The sequence below is a fragment of the Hoplias malabaricus genome, chromosome Y (genome assembly GCF_029633855.1).
Source record: "Hoplias malabaricus isolate fHopMal1 chromosome Y, fHopMal1.hap1, whole genome shotgun sequence".
Taxonomy (NCBI): domain Eukaryota; kingdom Metazoa; phylum Chordata; class Actinopteri; order Characiformes; family Erythrinidae; genus Hoplias; species Hoplias malabaricus.
In genome coordinates, this window is record NC_089820.1 from 9,644,594 (window position 1) to 9,662,596 (window position 18,003).

Consider the following 18,003-nt stretch of genomic DNA (forward strand, 5'->3'; position numbering starts at 1 on the left):
GTTTTGACCAGTCTCTGTGATCCCTTATGAAATCTCTTTAAATTTACTCTTGCTAAATGTAATGAAAGAAATAGAAAATATTGTCATTATAAGTTTATTTTAGTTGCATAAAGAAATCACTGTTGGTCAGTGATCTTAAGTCACAACAAATCACTTAATTTCCATGTGTTAGGCAGCAATACTCCTAGCAATAAAGAAAGTAAGGGATTGTGTGCACACACATTCAAACACATTATACATAGGAAGTTAAACTAATACACGCCTTGCAAGACAGGAAAGGACAGGCAGTAATCAGTGAATGTGAAGAAGCAACACATTCAAAGCAAACAGCAGCAGTCTTGTGGTCATCTACAGCTGGGAGGTGTCCAGACAAACGCAGTAAACATTCAGCTAAAAGCACTTCACAAGATCACAATGCACCGCAGTTATCATACTCTTGTTCCAGCAGTTATTGCATTTTTTGGCACCACTTTACAATGACTTTCCTCAGAAATGCTTTATGAATAATTTAAAATGAGTTCATTCAGTTTTCATTTATGCCAAAATAACCATAAAACACAAACCAAAACAGCAAGTGGCATGTAAAATCTGTAATGATGCTGACAGGTTTGGGTGAGAATCTGATCTCTAGGAAACTAGAGAAATAGCTATTTCTATAGTTGATCTGTGTGTCATCTATATATGCACAAGGTGAACAAACAGTACGTGTGTCTAATGGGGTGGACAGTGGAGGGCAAATTTAAAAACTCCAGCTGTGTCTGATCCACATATACCACCCCTTCTTCAGTATCACTGCAGTGCTGAGAATGATTAATCACTCAAAAACATCTGGGGTTGGTCTGTGGGTAAAGTATGCAGGGTGCGCAAAGCAAAAGATGGACCACAATTCGGAACTGTCAAAACAATGGGGCACAAATTTGGTAAATGAAGCCACTATAATGAACGTAGAAACAAGAATCTAGCTTTAAATGTTATGGATGACAAGTTCACTGTTACCTTTTATATTTGTGTGGTGTCTTAAATGCTCATTAATGTTTAGGGTTTTTTTGTAATTAATTAACTCATGATTAGGGTCAGCTCATTGTTAAGTAGCACCCATTTATTCTTCTCTCTTGTACCATGTTTGCATGTACATTTCTATAAATATTCTTCGCAGCAACCTACAGTAAATTCTATAAAAATGCATAAACAAAGCTTTGGTTCGGACTGTAAGTTATTGGATCTTATGTTGCTGCTGAATTTTTTTTCTGAGGTATAAAGTACCTTTTTTGTATTATGTTATATTCCTCTGTGGATTGCCTTTCGGAGCAAAGACTGCAGCTCCAAATTTATTCAACTACACAAAAGATAACTGAATACGCACAATCAACAGTCACAATGTACTGAATCAGCAAAAGACAACTTGGGGGGAGGGGGAGAAAAAAATTAAAATAAAAAATAAAAACCCCACTAACTAAATATATTTCATGCTATAGGTATTTTCTTCAAAATACCAATTTTCTAAACAAAGCATGTTTTCACTCCACAGCAAACACATCACCAGAAAATTCACACCCGCAGATTCGGCTATATTTTCTCTCCTATAATGCAACTAAGGCAACATTAAAAATCCATATATTCTCCTATAGAAGAGCATCATGGAAAACAATTAGATATAAACAAATGAATATTATAAGGATATCTGCAACTAAAAAGTTTATGCAAAAGAAAAATGCATTAAATGTGTGTTAACACTTTCTCCCAATTGAGACTACAGTACTCCAAGCCCTTGTGCTTGTGATGTTTCTGCAGTGCAAACAGAAAACAAGATACTAGCTTGGTTGAGCAGCAGATATTTGCATGCCCACTGATATGTATTATTAAAAAAAAAATAATAAATGGGAAGGGAAAAATAAAAGAATGTTCATTTCTTTTGTCCAACTAAAAGTTTGTTTATTCTCCATAAAGAAAGACAATATTTGAACACTATTGTGCTCGCTTCAGGATACTTAAATAGATAATAAGCAATTAAACAGATACTAAACGTGCAAATTAACACTACAGCTGGCCACATGTCCTTCAGTGCTGTTAGGTCCAGTCCAAAAGAGTAAGTACGATAATAGCCACAAACTATATCACATGGCAAAACAAGCTGGATTCCATAGGCGCACATAAAACAGGTAAAACAAATCATCATCAAAATGAGAGAAATGTCTTAAAAACCTCTCAAGTAGTGCACACTGGCTTTGGCAAACTTCATAAAAGCCATATTGTTTCATGTGCAGAAGATCTGAGATTATTTGCTGTATATTTTCTTTTGTTTCAGGAAATGAATAACTCCAATATGTAAACCTTTATTCCTCAAGATCATCTAAAAGCCATAAAGCCTAAAAACAGAAGTAAAAGCACAAATGCGAAATACTCATTTGGACACAATTATGTGGTTGTACTCTTCCTTCATCCAAATAATTATTATCGATGAAAGCTTAAAATCTGAAGAATGCATCTGGATTTTGGATGAAATTCATTTATCATTCACTAAGTGCATTTACATTATTCAGAACATGTCACTTTACTGACTGCACGGATTATAGAAAATTAACATCTTGTGAACAGCATAAGTGTGTTTAGGGAAGAGAGAAAGAGGGGAGAGAGAAAAAAAAAACAAACAAAAAAAATGTAGCTAGTATTGCAGTTTGCGCTAAAATGAAATGCATAATTCAGTAATGTAACCACCTTCATTCAGAACTGTGACCATTGGTCAGTCCTCCCCTCCCCCCAAGTCAGCAGCTGATGAAGGCAAGTTAGACGTCAACAGTGCACAAGGGTTCGCTGCCTGGCTGCGCAGACTCCATGATGGTCATTTTAGGTTTCTTCCGTGTTTCCTCCTGTTTAAAAATATTACATATTTATATATTCAAAAAAAGTCGATATCGTGATATTCTGACATGTTTACGTAATGACGTCATGCAGTTACACGTAACATGACACATTTATTACATGAGTCATTTAAGCACAGCAACAGGTATGGTGGAAGTTTGCCCTGCATTCTAAGAATTTGCTCAATAAGACGAGTGACTTCAGTCGTGTGGAGATATATATATATAATATAAAAATTATACAATGTCAGAACCTTGGTAAGTTATAGTTGTTTACAAAACCAGCAAATGCTTACACATTAATTTGTTGTTCCTTCTGAATATTTAAAATAGTTAGATTTGTAAAAAAATAAAATTATATATAATTATATTAATTGAATCTAATTAAAAATAATATATCATTTATCTAGTCGCAATAATGTGTTCTGGAAATTAACAAAATTATTTTTTAGTGTTTTATTTCCCCCCATATCGCCTCAATACCCTGTAATATTATGATATTATTTTAGGGCCATATCACCCACCCCTAGCACATACACATTTTCTGGTGTCTGTCTTGGTTAAAATTTTGTTGAAGCAACAAGTTAGCCCCAGCAACAGGAATCAAACGTTGGCACATTATCAGGAGCAACAGGAGTCAAGAGTGCTGTGGTTCTATACACTGTAAATCTAATCATGAAACCTAATTGTTAGGAGAATGCCAATACTCTCTAGAAAATCAAACATTAGAGCTAGACTGCAAAGAACCTAAAAATATGAAACGGACTAGATTTGTATTTGCCAAGTTTATAGTTACAGGACTCGTTCTGTTTTTAACAGCAAAAAAACAAACAAACAAACACCCCAATCAATGGAAGCTCATTTATGCCTATCCACAGACTCACCCTTTCTTTTGCCAGCTTCCTCATTTCCTCTTGAAGTTTGTTCAGAATATGGAGGTTTGGCTTGTTCTTTTTGGCATACTGCTGAAGTTCAATCACACTCTTATCAGAATTTTCCTAAGGCAGAAGAAATTAAACAGTCAAAACTGATTCGCTGATATTAACTTTGGGTCATGTGACCATTAGCAGACAGTGCCCTGTACAGGGCTCTAATGAATTCCAATGTTTGTTACTAAAATGAAGCTACTCTAATTTGTATTATGCTTTATTCAGCTACTTGAAAGGTTTTTTATTTTAAATAAACAAAATTTAGATGTAAAGGCATTTACTCTCACATCATTTAGTCATTTTACGTCACTGCAGTCACCTGATTATACATTCAGTCATGCTCAAATCATAATTTTAGAGTAGGCTTCTGGACATCCCACTGACCAGTTGTCAGATTTGTACACACACAAAAAAAGGCAGTGTGTATTGGGCAGGTTTTGTCTGTTCAGACTGAAATGCTCATATATATATATATATATATATATATATATATATATATATACCAAAATTTTTATTTAATCTGTTCACCTGCCTCTGGCACTGGTTCCTGAACACTGATATCTTTTACCTGCCCCCACCCCAATTACCTTTTTTACCATCTTATTGCTCTCCCTGCCATACATGCGAAGAAGAGAGCCCCAGTTCTTCACATGAGGATGCAGCATCTGGAGGATCTTCTGGGAGGCCAGCTGTTTGCCCACTCTCTTGTTCTTACCTTAAAAAGCACATGAATACATATTAACCATAACAACACCACCACCACAACCACCACAATAATGTGAAGAATACTTACACCATCCGCGTACACTATGTTTTCCACACGTCATTACATATTCACTCTTCTGGTTCTTCCCTGGGATCACCTCAAACTTGATGCTGGTGTCACCCATCCCATGATTTCTATTGAAAAACATATAGCTAAAACCTTCCCCAAAATTTTGATTTGGTATAATTAAAACAGAGCAAAAAAATAAAATAAAATAAATAAATAATGTCTAGAATGAAAGATTGAATTTGGGGGGGGAGAAAGAAGGAAAAAAAAAAAAAAAAAAAAAAAAAAAACCCTAACCGATATTTGATATGCTACTCCCCTAACAGAAATACTAATTCATGGAATGTAACAAAGCACAAAGATGTGAGAGATAATCATTTTTATTATTTCACAAGAGATCATCTCTATTTTGGTATAACTTACCTCTTAAGGCACTCATGAAGGATCTGGTAAGGTGAAAGTAGGCCTGCTTTGTTAGTCAGTTCATACACCCTTGAGTCTTCAATACTGATATGGTTAAAGTACTGTTGGGGAGGGGAAGGGGCAGAAGTGGTTCATTTAATCATTGTGCTGCAGAAAATGCCAAACTGGCAGAACAAAATTTTGCATGATCATCTTTTGATGGGCATGTGTATTTACTAGCAAATTACACACTTGTTGAAAGGAATGTCTGGCATTTCATTATCATGGTCAAGTAGTTTTTCATTAAAGGCCGCATGGTATTATGGTAACACATTTACATTTTTATATAAAAAAAAAACTTTTTTCTATTCACAGATTTTATATATATATATATATATATATATATATATATATATATATATATATAAAAAACACACACACACTTATTATTCCAAAATCCAAACCATCCAAAATAATGTTTTTGCAAGTTGTTATAGGCTCAGTAACCCCAGCTCTGCAGTAAAATAAAAATCAATGCAGTAGTGGTGTACCTCCAGTTCATCTCCCTCAACTGGCTTCTCCTCTGATGTCTGCTTGACAAAATCAGGGATGAGGATCTCCAGTGTTGCTCGAGCTGTACAGAAAAAACCACAAAAAAATAAATACATATGCAGAATGTACAATTTAAGTCTCCAGAACATCAACCCAACATGAACAGAGATGTAAGCTCCAGATGTGTTTTGCCATGATCACTAGTACATACTCCCCCCCACTACAACACATTGTAGTGCACCAAACACCGCTCAGTATAATACAAATGGCAATTTAAAAAAAAAATAAAAATAAAAATAAAAAAAATAAAAAGTAAAAAAAGGCTAAAGGCTAAAAGGCTAAAAATATACTGAACAGCAAAAAGAATCATTAATTCTATTAATGAGTGCAAACATTACAAAAATCTGAATGGATTGGCTGAATGGAAGATTCATTCCTGAATCTTCAGGAATGTTAAAGTATCAATTCCTGCAGAATTAAAGCACTAGTACAAAAACCACACATTGTAAATTTTCTGTGAGAAGATTCTAAGTGGACTAAACCCTGACCTGTAAGAAAATTGATTAATAAGAATCAAAATACCAGCTTTATTCTTGGCGAGTTTTTTACTACTCGCAGTTCCTGTGCCATATGTGACTCCATCTATAATCACTGAGGCTCCAAAGGGTTCACTTGGGTTTTCTGGTGGTAAAAGAAACAAAAAAAAATAAAACAATTAAAAATACAAAGCAATAAAAGCCAATAAATACATAAACAAAAAGAAAATGGCAAACAGAAAAAGCTTCACTTTTCCCTCAGTCTAGCCTCTAGAATATTAGCTTGGGTTACATGGGAATAAAATAGGGACTAATTAAAATTATGGTACTTACCACATTCAAAAAAGTTGTAAACTGGTCGGACCTTGAGTACTCGTTGCATATATTCATGGAGGATGCAAACCTCTGATTTTCCATTGGGGTTGATTACAAACTCTAAGACATAGTGGTAAATATTAGGTTCAAATTTTTCAAATGAAAATTGGATCTGCTTTTGAAGCTTTAGGGTTTTGATTTAACCAATTAAACTCAAAATAACTTTGCAAGCATTAAAGACATTTTGGCCACATAAAATCTGTTTTCAATCTGGAGACAATCAGTTTTTTAGCCAATTTTATACTGGTAATTTTACTTCACATTTTCAGATTTCAGAGTTTAACAGTTTTGTGTTTTCAGTTAAAATCTAATATTATAAAGTATAATGACCAGTAAGAGTGCTCAAGTGCCAAGTACAACAAAGCAAGTTGACTTTATATTCTTTGAAATGTTATGCATGTATTGTTTCTCAAATATTCACACAAATTTTATAATAGTGATTAATAATATAATTAACAGTGCTAGTTTCAGTGAGCTTCCTTTCACCTTTCTTTGTGGGGGCATCCTGCACAGACAGTGTGATCAGTTTCTGATTAGCTGGTAGGATTGGCCTCTCGGACTCTGCTTGCTTCCTTTTCATGTCTCTGTTGAATTGCCGCCGCTCTGCCCACGTCCTGAACTTCTTTACAGTCACTTGCTCAAAGTCAAAGCATTTTTCTAGGTAGCTACGAAACTCTTCAATATCTGTGCAAAAGAACATGTGGCATATGATGCCCCAAATAAGTAAATATATAATGCTAAAGAGTGCAAAAATCTAACAGGCAATATGTTTTCCATTTCACGGTTACAATTTCAGGTAAAATAAATGTAATACTTTAAAAACGTCTGAAATCTGCCTTCAATGCTAAATTAAGACAGCCAAACAAAGATGGAATTGCATTTTAACAGTTTCTCTCATTAAAACCAATTACTCATCCGTCCAAAAAACGTTGCTGCTGACATTGATGTTTTTGTACTAACGCTATGAATACACCATATTTTAAGTGAAAGACTTCCTTGGTAGCTATTAGACTTGTAGCTCCAGTACAAAGAAACCAAACATGTCTTAAATTATCAGTTACATTTGGAGTAAAGGGTTAGTTGGATTTGGGATTAAAAAATAATAATAATAATTAAATATATATATATATATATATATCACACACAGTACTGGTCTGTTCCATTCCACATTATACTCCCAATGTTGTTCTTACCAACTGACTCATCTTTGCACACCTCCACCTTGGCTTTGACCTGGCCAAGAGCACCCTGTGCACTTTCATTGCTTTGGCTCTCCTTCCCCTCTCCTTGGACATCTACAGGCTCTGTTGTGTCCACCAGGCCAAAGTCCTCAAGAGAGCCACTAGCTAACGCCTCCTCCGGAGCAGTGGAGTCTGGCTCTTTAATGCTTTCCACACCATTTGACTCCATTTCTCCAGGCTTGACTGGTGACACTGTGACAGGGGTAACTTCTCCATTTTGTTCCCTTTCTTCCTGTTCCTTCATTTTCTTATAGTGCAAACAGGGAATGCTACTGGTAGGAGGGTCGTGTTTCTAAAATATGACAAATGAGTGCTATAAGTCAAAAGTAATGTCAGGAAATAAAAACACACATGCCCTTCCAACTGTGTAATATTATGTATACACCACTACTGAATTCACATCGCTCTATCTAATTTTAATTTGCATTTACATCACTTTTCCAAAAATACTGAAACACTGCTAGTGATTAAGAGCATCTGTTTTCCATATAAAAGTTAATAAAAGTCATTCTAATTATAGCTTTTATTACTCTTATTCTGTCCTTTTTTTTTGACCTAATCAGATTTAGATGACTTCAAGGGAACAAATCTGAGGTGGATAACAAGGTTTGTGTATATAAATATATAACTATATCTGTGGGGCTCATGATCCATGTGTATATGTCTGTTTTAGTGTTGCACAGATACTGATACCGTATCGGTATCGATATAGGCACTTAAACACAGTATCGGTATTGGCTATAGAGAGCACCGATACCATGTGTGTGTTGGAAATGGCCCACTATTCACTATTCCCTACATGTAGTACACAGGGCACTTTTCAGGACTCATCTCATGAAGCAGATACTGACGTGCATGCGCACCACTAGATGCAGCTCTTTTGCAATTAAAAGTTTGGGCAGATTATAAACAGACTGGGTTTTTCACACTATACAACTGTTTTTCTCAATTTTTACAGAGACTGGAAATATATCACACACACACTACATGACTGGGGATAACACACTACATGACCCCAAACTCCCCAACCAAACATGCAACTTGCATTTCCTTAGAGACACAAATAAATACGGATGTACAACTTACTGCTGTTATTGTTTGTGCAGATCGACAAAGAAAAAGACATGTATAAAAGTTTTTGGGTCGTGCATGGGTAAACAGTCAGTGCTACTCACTGCAGTGGAAGCTGGAGATTAGTAGAATAGCACATAGTTGTAGCTACGTTCTACCTTAAATTGTTCGGAAACAGCGCCGCAGCATGTGCCAGTGTTTCGTTATTTAAGGTGGAATGGAAAATAACACAGTTGGAATAAAAGCTGTAACAGCGTTGTGTGGTACACTACGATCTCCTACAGGTAATATTCATTATTTGGGGACATGTGCATCCAGTACTATGTAATATATTGTAGTTTTTCATAGTTTTATCATTTAATCCATCCTCCACAGTACGTGCCTGTGTTTATTTTCTGTTCTCATTGGCTGTTGAAGGGACTTGTTCAGCCTAGAGTTGGAGAGTTTACACTATGTGACTACGTCCAAATTCGGGACGAAATAAAAATCTTTTTTGACGTTTGATATGATGCGACTGGTCTGAAACGCGATTTTGAGGTAAAACAATTTAAAATCGGGCTAAACGTTGTGTAGTGTGTCCTCAGCTTAAGGCATGCCAAAGAACACTGACTTAATTCAAGCATACACAACGAAGCACAAGTCTGCAACGGGCCTTAGAAAGTGCATTGTACAGTCATGACAAATATTCTCATAAAGGTGTAAAAAGCAGTTCAGTCAGGCTAGACTATGTCTTCCTACTTGTTACTGCATTGATATATAAAATATTGATCATTTTCATGGCTCTGAAACTTTACATTTTTTAATGTGCAGTTAATAAAGAAGTATATTATGTTCATTCATGCTTATGATACCTTATATAGAACACTGCTTTAACAAAATAAAATCTGAAAGTATAGCAATATAAATATCTGGATTTATAGGCATCTGTCTAGTAGTTAAGATAAATCGAGTTGGTATCGGTACTTGGTATCAGCTACTTGAACATGAAAAATTGAAAATGGATAAGAAGAATTAATTTTACTACAAAGAAAATCAAGTTATCAACCATTAAATCAAGTTCTAGGAGAATATGCCAGATTATCTTTACCCTAATGCTTCCGGTTCCAAGGAAATACGGTCTGGACCAGGTCACAACCCTGCTCTCCCGGTGGAGGTAGACAGGAATGCCAGAGTTATGGAATGTCATGATCCATCCATCAGGAAGTGGCTCTGTAGGCGGACGCCCACGACCTGCACAGACACACCCAAAAACCTGCATCAACATCTGCTGTGCTTGTACAGTCATAAAAAAATGAATACCCTGAGACTTTATATTAGTTTAACATGTTAGAGTTAGTTATATTTGTGATTATGATTAAGGTTAATTCTGAGAATCCATTGACAATATTTGAGAAGAAAACTTACAAAACAGTGAGACCAACTCTAAAACATTTATAGGTAATGCTTAAGACTTCAGTAAGTACAGATTACAGGTTTGTTTGATAGGTGGTGGGAGAGAAAATATATTCTTTGCTATATGTGTAGGTTAAACACACATTCACTTCAATAAAAAGAGGAATAAATATTGATTACTCTTATTATTAATCATATTGAAACATTAATTACATAAATAAGTAGTAAATATACAAGGTCTGTCCCAAAACCTAGTGAGCTGCCCAAGTAGGCCCCTGACTACACTGTCAGCATTCTAACAGACATCCGTCCTCATGTGGAAGATTATTAACACAACAGGTGGATAGAACCATTCCACAGTGGATAGAATCGCCTCAACACTTCAGTACGATGAATTATAGCCTTCCAGTTTTTATTGCAATTTTAAATACTTTTGCTCTAGGAGAAGAGCGAAATAAAGGGAGTTGTGCCTGCGCTGCATCATGAGATTGCCTTCGAGGCTGAGGAACAGTTTAATGCTGCCTTAAAAATCAGCCAAATGAAGTTATCTATACCTGAGGTATCTAAGAATTGGGATAGCCTATGTGTCAGAAGCACGCAAACTATGTCGTAAAATGCTCTCCATTTAGACAGCTCACTAGGATTTGGGACAGAATTATTATGTATGCATATATCCAAATGGTGAATCATTCTGCAGTTACAGACATACCCATAATAGGAAATCGGGATCTATGTGTATCTATGTTTTTTGTTTTTGTTGTTTGATTAGTGTTTTTTGTAGGAAAGCGCATATCAGAGTGACTTAAAGCAACAAATATTAAATCTTTAAAGAACTGCTTTTGCTCAGTCAGCCTGAGATAGAAAGTCTGTTACTTATCCTCAAAACCTGTTTTATTGCAGAACCTAATGTTTCTGCTTTTTATACACAAAGCCCACTTTCCTTCCATTTTAGCCAAAACGTAAACCACTGTCTATTTACCTTGAAAGACAATGTTTGCCAACTTTCCTTTGCTTACACATCTTTAAATCTTATAGACACCAGAGATACAGCTATTGAATAAAGTAGCAATCACAATTCTTACAGACAAACGAATGGATTGAACAGAACTCATTTTATGTGCACCGATTTCTACTCAAGAAAGCCAGAATGTGGCCAATAAAAATGTTGGAAACCTAGCTGGCCACATACACTGGAACAGAGGGCTGTATATGGCCTGTGGACTGGAGGTTTTTCTTCCTTGGTTTATACAGATGTAAAAGTACCCTTATAAACACTACCCTTCTGTAAAGTGTTACCAAATATTTTATGAAACATAAACAGGTTTGTGTATCAAATAAAAATGTGTAAATCACGTTTTCATCCACATAAGGTACATTTAGTTACCATAAATGTGTCCATATATATTAATCACAGCTCCATATTTCTCGTTTCTGTCATGTGAGAAATATGACAATATATACTCCTAACAAATTCTTGTTCATTTAATCATTTATATCAGGATGTTTTATACAGAAATATAAGTCTTAAATGTAGTCGTGTCATATAAAAAATATTAATTAAATACCCCTACAAGTAAACTTATGTTTAAGTTGTAGGTTAAAAATGTTACACAATGAATCCCTTATCCAAACCGTTATTACAACTACCTCATTATAAGCACCAAAAAACCATAACTCACTCTTAAGAACAGTCTTAATTTTGGTCATCATTGGCTGAACACCTGACTCCCCATCAGATTGGTGGTCACTGTCTCCTGTATATTTATCTTCTGCCAGACGCATCTTCTTGGGAACAGGCATGCCTTCTTCCAACAGCGCATCTACATCATTGTCAAAGTCCTCCTGGAAGAGAGCACTGTTTAGTGATGGGTACAGCTCAATGCTTAAGCTGATCAAAGTATGACGAGAGCTGAAAATCTGAATGAAGACCTATTACATAATTTTAATTAAATAAATAAAATGTAGTGTTAAATACCTCTGTTTCCAGAAAAACAAATCCCACTCTGAACTACTTTACTGCTGTGGCAAGATGCACCAATATTGATAATTAATATAACCATGAACATATAAATTACTGAAATGATAATTGAAACAAATTGTTTAAACACCCTGTCACTGGTGGTGTTGTGACCACTAAGAAGATGGATTGTGTCCCAGCAACCTTATAAAAACATCCAAAACATTTTATAATCTTCTGCCTCAACACATACTGCTTGCATTTCCAAAAGTAATAAATAGATCTACAAACCTCCAAACCTAAATGCAGAGCATAGCATATAGTGCAAGAATACCGATCAAAAATGTATAACGTATGAAGTATAAAGCACTTATACTTCACAAACTGGGACACAATACATGGAAGTAAAAATATGATGGACCATGATATTAAAATATGTTTTATGAGAGGAAAAAAGACTAGCATCATATGTTTAGATTTGACCTATAATTGGCTATATAAATGCATTAGTGAATTTCACATATTAACAAACGTTATATTTACGAATGTCTTTTTTTAATGCCAGACCTCTGAGGAGTGTGTGCCAAATTAGACTTGATTTAAACTAAAACATTACTGGATAATGTCACTGGCCCAAATGCTGTCATAATGTATTCCTAAAAAAATGATTTAAGATTATGGCAAAATCAGTTCTCAACTTGAGAATTTAAAAGCTAATAACAATAAGCAAAAATGATAAAGCAACAAAAATTACCTCATAGGAGTAACTGAGATCCTCTTCATTGGACTGCTCTTGCTGTACTATCATCTCCGATGTGAAATCACTCTGCTCTCCTTCTTCCACTTCCAGAAAGTTCTCGTTGAAATCCTCCAGTTCATCCAGTACGGCGAACTCAACCTTGTTCTCCTGGTCAGTCTCAGGCTCTTCATTCTTTCCATCTAGGCCAAAGGCACCTGCACTGGCCTGTCCTGCTCCCTGTTCTAAGCCATCATGCATCTGCCCGTTTTCTAGGTCCTGCTCCCTGTCAGCTATTTGCCCTAAGCCCGTGTACAGCACCTTCCTGTCTTTGCTTTTGCTGCTGTCATTGCCAAAGCTGATGCTGATCTTTACATCTCTGAGGAGCTTAAGGTCAGGGAGGAATTTTGTGACAGGAGGTGCATGGCGTGCAGTTCTAGGACATGAAGCACCAGGCCCACAGTGGTCGTCGTTTGTATGGTGACTGCTAAAGGACACAGAGCCCTTGGTAAGAAGCGGCGAGTCCCTTTCCTCTGCCGCGGTGAGCGCGGGTCCATCACCACCAGAGCTAACGTCCATTTCCTCTGCGTCACTGGACGTTTGCAGGGGAGGTGGTGGAGGTGCTTTAAATTTACCATTCCCTGATCCTTCTGATTCGGGAGGCTCAAGCGGAAGAGGAGGCAAAAACTCACTGATATCCATTGTCCAATTTTAATAAAAAAACAATCTTTTGACAAAATGCCTACAGAGATTTGAGTACTGTACTCTGGGAGAGGTCTGCCCTATGCATTAACAACTTAATATTTAAAGGTAAAAATCCAACTACTCACAAGAACATCACACTGCTTTAAAAATGCTCATGTGTAGATCAGTGTTGAATATGCTAAGCTGACTACATTGTTCTTTTCATTAATGTAGACAGCTTTTTAGAAATCACTGTCTCAATTATTGGAAATCACAATGCATTCAGCTTAAACCTTGACAACGTCTAAAGCACTGTTCATCTTCAGAGGTCGAGTCTTCTGCCAGAGCTGGAAAAGGTCAAATGAGAAAAAAGAAAACATTGTTACTGGACACTACTTTCAGTCATAAATCCATCTCCTTATCAAGAGAAATAGAATTAACTGTTAATTTGTTCACACAAAGACTAATACCTCTCACATGCTGCTCAAATTTGGAGAAAACTCAGACATATGACCAATTTACACTTCTGCATCAAATCTATGCTGCAAGTATGGTGTAGGTACCACATAGTCACATGCCATATGCCGTAGTCTGCTGCACACCTCTCCAGAAAAGTAACACAGGCCACAACTGTGCAACACAGCTGGATAAACATGGATCACTTAGAGGAAAGGTTAACTGAGGAAGTCTGAGAATATGAACTCCTTGATTGAGCTCAGAAGCATAAATCTTCCTTTAAGAGGACAAAGTCCTCCTAAAAGTTATCTCAATTTAAGAATGATCCATTTGATACAAATTTTGAAGAAAATAAAGATTGGCTATATTTTAACCAGTATTAAGGCTATTACATATAGCATATTTACAAAATGAGTGTTCAAATATGTGTTCTTTAAAACACCCTTCAAAATAGCACTTTCATTTAATAATTAAGCTTACTTTGTGTGATTCAACCAAACTGTTTCTATTTTGGATTTTAAAAAAATGTTTATACAAAATCCAGAGAGATGTATTCTAATATTAAGTCAGACAAAGGAACAAAGGACTTTTACTGAATTACCTGCTTTCTGAGATGGCCATATTTCTTACTAATTCAAGGAATAAGGTTTAAAAGACCGATGGTATACAGAGCCTCTGTATACATGGAGGTAAACAGGGTAAGTAGACTTATTTCCCCCATTTTAGTTGGTGTTAGTTAACGTTATCTTAACTTGCTAAATATGGTGGCTCAGATTATACTAGGCTACATATCACTAGGTGCATTACGGAGGTTTATAGTTCGACTTCGATCACATTTACTCTAAATTTGAGTTTAGCTTATTGCTAGGCTATTGTCATGAATAATGTTGGTTATTTAGCTAGCTAGATACTGTCACAACAGTCAGTCATAACGGTGTTTTACCGCGGCGTTGTTCAGCTGTTGTCCACCAGTGACGTCACGGTTGCGTTCAAGAATTTCCGTAGCGAGCTCGGGTTTTTCCGTCAATTTAATAAAATTGTCAGTTTTAATGCAAATTAAGCTGCTATTTTCATTTTAATTCATACTTATATATGTCAGTAACTAAAATAATGTGAAATATTCATGGAGGTTCAACAAGTGGTGCTTAGCCTTTAAAATTAAACGTAAAGGATGTTAATATGAATTTAGTCCATTCACTGAACATTTTAGGAAACCCTTAATTACTTTAGACACTATTAATTTGTACCAATTGTGTATTACTGAGTGGAAACGTAACCATTTTGATCACACATTAACCAGACTGTCAGCTGTAAAATTAGTGAATAAATATAAAAAACAAACATGTTTGTTCGTTTTATATATATATATATATATATATATATATATATATATATATATACATATATATATATACATATATATATATACATACATATATATACATACATACATACATATATATATATATATATATATATATATATATATACACACACACACACACAAGGCTGGATTTTCATCGGCCCTGTCCAAGACAGTAAAACTCCCAATGAACCTATGTTTCAAACTGCGCTTAATATTAAAACTAACAACACGGAGCTAATTTACAAAGTTGCGGTGAACCGTAGGGATTACGTCTTACCGTTTGATTTAATTCGACATTACACGAAAAGCAGCGCCATAACGCAATGGCTCGATATCACCTACAAATACTTTAACACTATCACTTTTAAAATCACTGCTACATTTTACGGTAATCAGTCAATAGTTTAAAAAGCAAGTAATTAATTTAATATAATTAATTTTAGGTAAAACTGAAGTTACATTTTCACTCGAATTTTCCCTTCCACCTTAAAATGTGCAGAAGTTTAATTCTACCGCCTCAGATCTAACAGTTCCCCAATCCACCTTTAGGAATTCCACTGGGGCGCCTTAAGTAAAATACATTTTTCAGTATTTCTTCTTAAAAAAAACACAACATTACTTGAATTACAAATTTACAGAACTGAACTGTTGCGCCAGTTAAGGTGGACCGAATAACTCGAATTGGGATTGGGCGAAAAGGCTAACTTCAGCTTCAACTGAAATCGACACAACGCTGAAATGACAAGACAGTTCTGGTTAAACTTATCCCAAATAACCTATTAAATAGTGTCTGTGGATCTTTACCCACCTATGTAAACAACAGGTGCCTGCTAATCTTCAAACGCTCAGGCTATTTTTGCGTTTTTCTGCAGCATCCAGGCGGCCACCTCTTCCTCACCGCCATCTTTAATCGCATCGGCGCTCGGGTCGCTGGTTGTGAACGACTCGACTCTTTAGAACCAAATCTTTTTTTTATAATAAATCAGTCTCGAACCTAGTGTTTATGAAGGGATTTATTATTTTGTGCTATTGGACTTCCTTTTTTGTTACAATAAGTAAAAAATACAAAAAAGAGACTCTGTCTTATATAAAATGGCAATGAATGCTCATGTTGTGATAATTATCAGAAGTTTGCAAACTCAGCCGCAAATTTCACTTATTGACATATTACACTCTGATTGCCCAAATATTTCGTCTTTGTAAAAGGAAAAAGATTAAAAAACATAAAAATATAAAGTTATAGTCATATAGCAGAAAGTTTTCCAATTGAGTTTTGAATTTTAAATATTGGATGTCATTGTGAAAATATAATAATAATGGATTATGTGCAATTATTTGTCATTGTACAATGTCTCTGGCATTTCACCCATCTTTGGGAGTGAAAACACACACACTAGTGCATGAGGAGTTGTGCACATACCCAGAGCAGAGCGCAGCTACACCTGGCACACGGGTAGCAGCTGGGGGTTCGATGCTTTGCTCAAGGGCACAATTTTCCTGCTGGTTTGGGGAATCAAACCAACGACTTTCCGTCCCAAGCCCCGTGTATTGAGTGATACACACTAGGAAGTGCATGTGCAAAAGAAAAGAGAAAGAGACCAGTGGGTTTTTCCCTACTTTTCAACAGTGCCTGCTATACAACACACAACTCAGAGTCATGGCATGTCATTGATGATGGATCTGCCAGAGAGAGACCATGGTAACTCTTTGGATGACACATGAAGATGGTGCACAAGTGTGTTACATGGGCCAGAAAGAAGCCTGTCAACAGGTTGTGGCTGATAGGGTCTGATTCACCATGTACAACCTGTGGGTGTCAGGGTGACAAGGTGGCCAGTCAAAACAGTATGTGTTGTTGGTTATATATTTTAGACTAGATAGATAGATAGATAGATAGATAGATAGATAGATAGATGTACTGGTAATAAATTTGGGAAGATGCACAATTACAATTAAAAGAGGTTCAAATACAGTAATAGTGGGATAAGTGTGTTGTAGTGCAGTGTACATACATACAGGCTAATGTAACCACAGGAACTGAGCCTATATTATTAAATAACCATAATAAATCTAAAAAATGTGCAAAGAGGCCCTAATAATATCACAAATGGGACGTAAGGGACTTGGTGTACAGCTAACATCCAGTCAGTGTAGCTAATGTAGCTAAAGAGTGCATACATAATACATACATGACATAGTTATGTAAAATAGTAACATGGAATAGTATATATATATGGTTTTAGGTGTAATGTGATTACGCAGTTACGCCTTTTGTGTAATACCTATATTTCACTGAATAAGCGGCAGTATATCACTTAGAGGAATAAGACAATTAAAGCGACATTTATTTTATATTTGATCAGTTATCAGTTTAAAAATGCATTATTATACACTCACTGTACATTTGATCAGATCCTCTTGTAATATCAAAGCACTAGAATTAGACAGTCAATCTACCGCTCTGCATACTTTGCCATATTTCACACTGTCCTTCAGTGGTCAGGACCACCTCAAGTCAAATATGATTTAGGGGATGGATAATTCTTAGTGCAGCATTGACACTAACATTGTGGCAGTATGTTATGGGTGTTTTGGAGGTCCTGGGGGGTCCTGACCAATAGGGTTGAATACGGCAAAAAAAGAAATGCTACATAGACTACACTCTGTAATTGCAGA

The 18,003-nt window shown here is 35.8% G+C and overlaps 1 protein-coding gene across 2 annotated transcripts; it reads right to left on the reverse strand.

The window, feature by feature from the left end:
• Positions 1 to 61: 61 nt before the first annotated feature.
• On the reverse strand, positions 62 to 16,798 carry LOC136679468 (microprocessor complex subunit DGCR8-like). 2 transcript variants are annotated; one of them, XM_066657998.1, is made up of 14 exons: positions 16,748 to 16,798; positions 12,840 to 13,852; positions 11,808 to 11,970; positions 9,824 to 9,966; positions 7,618 to 7,957; positions 6,911 to 7,108; positions 6,383 to 6,484; positions 6,096 to 6,194; positions 5,513 to 5,595; positions 4,983 to 5,083; positions 4,581 to 4,687; positions 4,375 to 4,502; positions 3,743 to 3,856; positions 62 to 2,867 (listed from the first exon to the last, which is right to left on the reverse strand). In XM_066657998.1, the coding sequence occupies exons 2-14, from the start codon at positions 13,521 to 13,523 to the stop codon at positions 2,784 to 2,786; spliced, it is 2,346 nt and encodes a 781-aa protein (XP_066514095.1). In that variant the 5' UTR covers positions 13,524 to 13,852; positions 16,748 to 16,798; the 3' UTR covers positions 62 to 2,783. The 2 variants fall into 2 exon arrangements, with proteins under 2 accessions (XP_066514095.1, XP_066514093.1); XM_066657996.1 differs by lacking the exon at positions 16,748 to 16,798 and adding an exon at positions 16,136 to 16,244.
• Between the last annotated feature and the right edge of the window lie 1,205 nt (positions 16,799 to 18,003).

What these genes read in the sequence shown, in the direction of transcription:
- LOC136679468 (XM_066657998.1), bottom strand. Translation starts at nt 13,523, where the DNA reads ATGGATATCAGTGAGTTTTTGCCTCCTCTTCCGCTTGAGCCTCCCGAA. An exon ending in ATCTCAGTTACTCCTATGAG is followed by an intron (nt 11,971 to 12,839) that starts GTAATTTTTGTT and finishes GCTCTCTTCCAG; the next exon opens with GAGGACTTTGACAATGATGT. An exon ending in CTTCATGAGTGCCTTAAGAG is followed by an intron (nt 4,688 to 4,982) that starts GTAAGTTATACC and finishes GTTTTTCAATAG; the next exon opens with AAATCATGGGATGGGTGACA.